This window comes from Nanorana parkeri, unplaced genomic scaffold (assembly GCF_000935625.1).
Source record: "Nanorana parkeri isolate BGI_ZX_2015 unplaced genomic scaffold, ASM93562v1 scaffold1027, whole genome shotgun sequence".
In the NCBI taxonomy this organism is placed as follows: Eukaryota; Metazoa; Chordata; class Amphibia; order Anura; family Dicroglossidae; genus Nanorana; species Nanorana parkeri.
The window spans coordinates 218,208-226,433 of record NW_017307295.1 but is presented as its reverse complement, the minus strand read 5'-3'; the positions used below and the strand labels follow the sequence as shown (position 1 = coordinate 226,433).

General features: G+C 43.4%; 1 protein-coding gene across 1 annotated transcript in view; it reads left to right on the top strand.

The window, feature by feature from the left end:
* Window positions 1-7,609, top strand: part of MRPL15 (mitochondrial ribosomal protein L15) — a 16,100-nt gene extending 8,491 nt beyond the window's left edge. The window contains exons 3-5 of the mRNA XM_018567296.1: window positions 2,589-2,754; window positions 6,016-6,139; window positions 7,217-7,609. Of these exons, the coding sequence (XP_018422798.1) occupies window positions 2,589-2,754; window positions 6,016-6,139; window positions 7,217-7,554 (628 nt within the window). The 3' untranslated portion in view covers window positions 7,555-7,609. The remainder of the gene's footprint in view (window positions 1-2,588; window positions 2,755-6,015; window positions 6,140-7,216) is intronic.
* Window positions 7,610-8,226: the final 617 nt, after the last annotated feature.

Genomic DNA, 8,226 nt, shown 5'->3' with positions numbered 1-8,226 from the left:
CACAGATGCACACTAGGACTGCTGGCACATGCACAGATGCACACTAGGACTGCTGGCACACGCACAGATGCACACTAGGACTGCTGGCACACGCACAGATGCACACTAGGACTGCTGGCACACGCACAGATGCACACTAGGACTGCTGGCACACAGACTTGTACTGGGACCCCTAGCCCACACAGATACTCTCTCACACATAGGCACACACAGAGGCGTTGATCGTCGGCCATTTTTCTTCCAGACGTCACCTAGCGATGACTGATGAAATTGCAGTCAATATGTCTGCAAGTAGAGACTTCAATGACTATATCACCGGACAGCATTATTTTAGTCGCCATAGCAACCAAAATGTGTCCTGCCCAGATACAGAAGACTACATTCATCTGTCAAGTTGTGTTGCAATATAAAAATAAATTAATACCAGAAGGGCCAAAATACTAACCTTCCCAGGAAAAAAATGCTGCTTTATCCTTCAGTGCTGACCCCATGCATAGAGGGCCCAGTCACACCATCAAGAGTGCGGCAGTGAGGGAGCTCACAGCGAGGCGAGGAGCAGCGGTGGGCGTGGCTTCTGCGCGTGTGACGTGCGGCTCTGGTCATGTGTGGAGCCCCTAACGGACTAACCTATCGATAGCCGACTAATCGGCGATGGAAAACGTTGGCAACGTTTTCCATCGTCTATTTTAATCGACTCAATCGATTAATTGTTGCAGCTCTAGCTAATTGAAGAGCAGGGAATGAAGGGGAATGTATGTGTAAACGATTGGGGGATCGGCATAGAGTGAGCCCATTGCTTTGCCGTGCACAGTCAAAGAACAGGTTCACTTTAATTTCATACAGCTCTACATATAGCTAGGGTCAGATATTCCTTTTCAATGGATTTGTGCCTATTGTTTCTGTTCTGATGACTTATTCTCATTTGTTCTAAGGAAAGACAACGAGGTCGTGGAAGACATGGTGGCAGAAAAAGTGGTAGAGGCCACAAAGGAGAAACCCAAAGAGGAAACAAACCTCGTCTAGGATTTGAAGGCGGGCAGACACCTTTCTACTTGGCTATCCCAAAGTATGGATTCAATGAAGGACACAGGTATATATACGTTAACTTCAAAAATGAAACATTCCCTAAGTGACCTACATATAGAGGACACATTATAAAAAATGCTCAATATCTTTGTAACTACCGTATCTTTCGCTCCATAAGACGCACTTTTTTCCCCCCAAAAGGAGGGAGAAAATGTGCCTGCGTCTTATGGAGCGAATCCCGACGCCCGAGACATGCAGTTCCGGGCGCTGGGCGAGTAGTAGGAGCCACTGCTCGTTTAATACGAGTGATCTAATGAGATCACTCGTATTAAAGCCGAGCAGCGGCGACGGCGATCGTATTCAGTAGTAGGAGCCACTGCTCGTTTAATACGAGTGATCTAATGAGATCACTCGTATTAAAACCGAGCAGCGGCGACGATGGAGATCACCATAGAGTAGACGAAGAACGGACTTTCTTCGTCTGCTCTGTGTGATCACTGAGCCCGTGGTGCTGTAATCACAGCGCCACCTGTCTCAGCGGTCACTAACTGCAGCTTCTGTCACAGCTTCTGTCATAAGCTACAGTCTGTCGAGTGCTCCATAAGGCGCGCCGGACCTCCCTGCGTCCTATGGTCCGGTGCGTCTTATGGGCCGCAAAATACGGTGTATACTAATGTCCATTTCATGTTGCATTCCCTGTGTAGAGTTTATGCTGTAGCTGCCATATTTTATGAAGCTCAGACTACATTAAGGGCCGGTTCACACTACAAAGAGTGTGTTCCAGAGCGTTCGGCCTCTGGAATGCAACCCGGCTGGCTCCCTGCGCTCAGGGGCGGGGCAGTACATTGAAGTCAATGTCACTGCAGCCACCCCCCCAGCCAGCAGTGCGATCGCCTGCACCCTAACGCGTGGCACATTAGTGCCTGCCTTTCGGTCCAGTGCGATCTGCAAAAATGCTGCATGCACTATTTTTGCAGTTTGCACTGGACCGGAACGCAGGCACTAATGTGCCACGCGTTCCGGTGCGGGGGGATCACGTGGAGGCGTGGCTGCGGTGCCATTGACTTCAATTCGCTGCCATGCCCCCTCCCGCCTGAACGAGGGAGCCGGCCGGGTTGCGCTCCACTGGTGGAACGCTCTGGAGCGCACTCTTTGTAGTGTGAACTGGCCCTAAGAGAGCTTCCAGGTTTTCATGTAGCTCCTGCTGTACTGTCCGTTGATGACTTGATGTATAGAGTATAGAAAGACAGACGGAGGAAGCCAATTGGGAACTTTACACCAAATGTTTATAGTTTACTAATCTGCCTACGGGATCCGCTACTTCACTTCTTCACGTATGTCTCTTAACCACCTCCTACTGAAAATGTCTGCATGACGTTCTCATTTGTCAAAGAGAATAAAATAAGAACTTCCCGATTAACGCCCTTCCCCTCAGTCAGCTTGAAACCTGAACTTGAAGATGGCCAAGGCAGACTGAAATAAACCTTCAGTCCAGAAGAAGAACAAGCTTTGGCTCTACTTTCATTTAATGGCTCATGTATTCTGAATTGTTTTTTCTTTAGCAACCGTCGCCAGTATAAGCCGCTAAGTCTAAAGAAGCTCCAGTACCTTATTGACCTGGGAAGGGTTGATCCCTCACAACCAATTGATTTAACTCAGCTGGTCAATGCTAGAGGAGTGACCATCCAGCCGCTAAAAAGGGATTATGGCGTGCAGTTGGTGGAAGAGGTATGGCAACACCTTGAGTCTATAGACTTCTTTTTAATAGGTTTTCTTTTGAACAATTGACCTGCATCATATATGTTTAAAGCAATAATACATTCTCTTGGTTTTTAAAGAAGAACTCTAGTAAGTATATCTGCTTCATTTGTGCCCCTAGACCAAAATAAGCAGTTACCCTTTGCTGTGCGGGATTATACAGAATTTTTATAGCGCCAACAGTTTGCGCAGTGCTTTACAATATAAGGAGGACATTACAGTTACAACACAAATACAGTAAGGAGAACCCTGCCCGTGAGAGCATACAATCTAAAAGGGGGCAGGGGATACAGAGCATGCATACATCACTGCCAGTGAACCCCCCTCCCCCTGCATTTTTAGTATTGTCCAATTGAGTGCCCCAGTCAGTGTGATGAAGACTACAGTAAATGTTTGATTTTTCTGTGCTTTACATGCATACCCATATTTGCCATAATGTATAAGTATTCACAGCCTACTTGCACCTGACAGTAGATTTACCTCTGCGTTTGCTGTCCTTAAGAACTAACAGCTGTGGACTGTTCCTCAGTGGTGCACACTCTCTGTGCATGTGTCATAGGCAGTGCACACACACAAAACAAGTTCTAGTAAAAATGGAAAAGAGTATTTTTTTGTTTTTGTTGTTAGAAAAAAAGAAACTTACAAAGTCTCTTCTTCCAGGAAAGTCCTCCTGCCTGCAATTTTTGTATTTTATTTTTTTTACTTCTGCTATAATAGGAAATCTACAGACACTAGTCACCACTAGGTGGAGGTATCAGCCAAATCAATTGTTTTTAAAAGGAAATCTTGTTGCATTTTTGATCTTTTCCTTTGCTCTTTAAGTGACATTTGGAATGTTTCTAAATTCTTATCTAATCAAAATAAGCAAGCATGTGTAGGCTGTTTACAGCTATTTTGCGTTTGCTTGATGCAAACATAAATGTTAATTGGGTCTGAAATCATGGAATTATTTTAATGCATGAAAAAACCCCAAAATATAATGGCAATGGCTGTGCATGGCATCGGCATCAGTATTGTCCTGACCTACTGGCTGCAGTAGTACAATACAGGCGTCTACATATACCCTTGCATGACCCTTCCAGTACTGGTGGAGCTCTGAATCCCAGCCACTGAGCAATTTCAATTTAAGGACCCCTGCACACCAGGTACATTGGGTTAACCTTGCCCAGCACAGTCCTAATGCGTAGACAAGGCAATTTGCCTTCTTAATCAAGTCAGATCAAATCACGGTGTTGGTGTAAGGTGATGTGCACTGATGAAGTACAACGTGCAGCATCACCGCAGCTTGTTGCAACGCACTACACTGCATCACTTGAGCTGAAGTGAATAGATCTGAAATAAATATCACTTTGTGACATTTCATTCAAGGATCAAAAAAAGAAAAAATAGTGTGATGCACTGAAATCGGCGCATCGCACGGTTCCCCTAATAGCATATGCCAGTGGCAGTGCACACTGCTTAAATCTGTTGAAGGAGAGACTTCTCCTTTTGCCCCCACATGTTCTGTTTGTCCACCAATGTGTTAGGCAGCTTTATTAGCCTAAAAGCCGAAGCAAAGGTGTTTATCATTATTTGTAAAATGGTGAATTTATTATTGTTTTTTTTGATGATAAATATGATCTATCTATCTATCTATCTATCTATCTATCGATCTATCGTGAATTTTCCTGGTGCATTTGTAAAATAAGAGATAACACAGGAATTTGCAGAAAGCACAGGACAGCTCTGAATTTCTGACATGATCAATAGGTATTTATTTGCACTTATCGAACAGATATAACAAAACGCCTTCAGTCGTGTATGTGAGTGTATATAAACCCTAACAATGAACTTTTCTTATGTGCTTTCTTTTGGGTTGCTAAATATGCCATTGAAAGTGTTTTGTTATATCTGTTCAATAAGTGCAAAAAAATAGTCATTGATATGCACTCTGCGTGTCTACCATTGGGGTGGGGTGTTATGGAGATGATGAGAGGGGAAGGAGAGGTCTGTGGTTATTTGTAATGCATCAAGTGGGTAGGGCTGACTGACACCAGGCAATTTGCCTTCTTAATCAAGTCAGATCAAATCACGGTGTTGGTGTAAGGTGATGTGCACTGATGAAGTACAACGTGCAGCATCACCGCTGTGGCATTCAGAGCCAAAAATACGCTGTGTTGTCATATTAAAGAGGAAGTTGTGTTCTTGGTGTAATTTTTAACAGCGAGCGATGGCTGTTAATTTTACAAGCGATCCGGCGTCTATACAGCCACTGGATCGTTTGTACTCGGCGCTGCTGTCCCCGTGCGTTTCCCAGGACCGGCTCGGCGGGTCTCCCCGCAATGATCGGGGAGAGATTCAGCAGCTTCCAGCTTCTGATCTCTCCTCCGATCCCTGGACCCAGAAGTGATGTGTATTACATCACTTCCGGTGTCACTGTACATTCTCCGGCCCTTAGAGCCAGGAGAAGAAGCTGGGGAAGCAGATCTCGGCTTCCTCAGCTTCTGTGGGGTCCCTAGGGGACATTAGCGGTCTGAAAGACTCCTGATTTCTCCATAAAGAGGACCTGTCACACCCTATCTGTTATAACATAGGGGGCTTGTTAGCCCCCAATGTGATAGCAATAAGGGTAGTGTAAAGGAAAAAAAAAAGTTTAAAAATATTTAAAATAACATATAAGAAAAAGGAAAAAAATTTTTTTAAGTCACCGCCCCAACGTGCGCACACATACACGCATCGCGCCTACAAATGCGAAAACGACAATTGCGATACGCATGTTACATATCGCCGTGAACGTCGGAGTGAGAGCAATAATTCTAGGGCCATCAATCACTGTTGGCACTAAACAGATGAGCGGTAAAAGCGTTTTAAAGTGTCCCTTATGGGAAATTTGGGATATTTTAAGTTTTTGGCGGCTTCACGAGCGCAATTTTAAAGCTTGCCATGTTTGGTATCTATTTACCTGACATGACCCCATCTTTTATGTTACCAAAAAATTTAGTATTTTCTGTTTTTGTGCATTACATTTTAATTTTTGTTTATTTTTTTAAATATACTTTACTGTAGGAGTAAGCAACCTTGTCACTCCAGCTGCGGTACAACTATAAATCCCATTATGGCTCTGTGGTAGTCTTGCAGTGCCCCATGGGACCTATAGTTTCACAACAACTGTAGTGTCAAGATTGCCTACCACTGCTTTAGTGTCTAATTTTTTTTTAATCAGACCACTTTGTCAATATTTTCCTGTTTTAGGGAGCTGATTTGTTTTGTGCCAAAGTTAACATTGAAGTCCAGTGGGCATCAGAGCTGGCGATTGCAGCCATTGAAAAAAATGGTGGCGTTCTAACAACTGGTTTCTATGATCCACGAAGCCTTGGTAAGTTGCATTGTATGTTGAAATGGCAATAGGGGAGAGTTTTGAAAACTACCACATATTCCCGTTAATAGGAATTACAGGGCTTCACAGGCTTAGGAGCAGTAGTTTAGTATGTTATGAATATCTCATTAAATACGTTCGTCATTAAATGCATTTCATTTAATTAAAAAAAAAAAAGCTTCCATTATCTCTCCAAGTTTCCAGTGCCAAGTTCTCCCTGTCTTTAAAAATGACCGTTAAAAAATGAAAGTTGCCTCAATTTGATAAATATTCTAAAAGGCTCATGCACATGGGCAGTTGGATCCATTCCAAGTAAATTCCAGCATAAATTTCCCCCGTCGGGTAGCCATAAATGCTGCGTACGGCCTCCTGTAGAAGTCAATGGCACCCGGGGATGTGCATTCATATGCATACGGTGCTCTATGCAAGTCCCGACGTATACCCGGAACTTCTATGGGAGGCTGTACACCGCATGTCTGGCTCTCCCTAGTGTAAAAAAATATACACCCAGAATTTACGCTGTTTGGGTTCAGCTGCCCATGTACATGAGCCCTTACTTATCTACTGTAGATATCGTTCTTAGGTTATTCCAAAAAGTAATATCTATTGTGATAGAACATTCATTTACAGTGGAGTTATTGATTTATTTTTTACACTGATCAACTTAATAGACCCTTTCAGGTCAAAGTGAAAACAGATCTCTGCCAAGTGATCTTTAATTCCTTTCCACCCCCCTCTTTTAAAAAAAAAAAAAGCCCCTAAAGCAATATCCACCCTCTACACGTTCCAGTGCTGGAATTTCAGTGTTGTATGATAACAAATCATGGAAACCTCCAAGGGGGCGAATACTTTTTCTGGGAACTGTATTTTCAATATGTGGAAAGGAAGATTCTCTTTGCATTTTGCAGAGTATTTTGGCTAGAGTTGTCGGAAGATGCAACCCTGCCTTAGTACTTACTAGTAGTTACTTAGTAGTAATATCCTTTGATACAATGAAATCTGTATTTTCTAGGGTTTTCTTGTTTGTCCATATCATGTATTTCTCTAATTTACTAAACCCATTGATCTCCCTTGCAGAAGTTCTGTGTAAACCAGTCCCATTTTTCATGCGTGGTAAACCTATTTTCAGACGAATGCTTCCACCAGAGGACTTGGTGAAATATTATACAAATCCTGAAAAACGTGGTTACTTAGCAGATCCCCTAAAGGTTGCCGACGCAAGAAAGCGACTAGCTCAGAAATATGGTTATTTCCTTCCTGATATTACCAAGGATGAACTGTATGAACTGCTGTGCCAGCGCAAGGATCCTCGGCAGATATTCTTTGGCCTTGCTCCAGGCTGGGTGGTCAACATGGCCGAAAAGAAGATCTTGAAGCCTACAGATGAGCGGTTACTGGAATATTACAGTTCTTAAGTGACCACAACTGTCACATGGTCCAGTGTGTATAATAAAACTTTTTTTTGCTATAGCTTTTTGCATTGTTTTCAATGACAGTTTTTATTTTTCCGTTTGTCAGGTTATTGTATGGTTGTTTTCAAAAGTCTACCACTGCAAATTCTTTTTTTATTTACATTTACACAAATTGTTAACCACCTTACACTTTTTCTGCATAGCCTGCGTGCATCTCTCCTCTTCTTGTACACCTTTAAAAGAGAACTAAAGCCAAACATTTTTTTTTGGCTTTAGTCCTCTATTGGGTCACAGGGGTACATTTACTAATGTACCCCTGTGACCCAAACTCAGCATTGCAACCTGAAAGTATCCCGACGATATTGCCTGATTGACAGCTGGCTCTGCCTTTCTAGAGACAGATCCAGCTGTGCCCGCCCCCTCCCATCTCTCTCTCTTTCCAATGAGCACTGGAGAAACAGAAAGGTGAGGAGGGAATCCTTGTGGGGAGTAGTGACCGTGACTGACAGTCGCCGCTCTATGCAGGGAGACAACCGAGAGCTGAGCGATCAGTGGTTTGTGATGGCTCAGTTCTCGAGCTATAGAGCAGATGTGTGACTGCTGCAGTGTCACACTTAACTCTAACTATTGGGAATAGCACATTTTACTCTCCTAATCTTTAACCTGTTTCCCCCC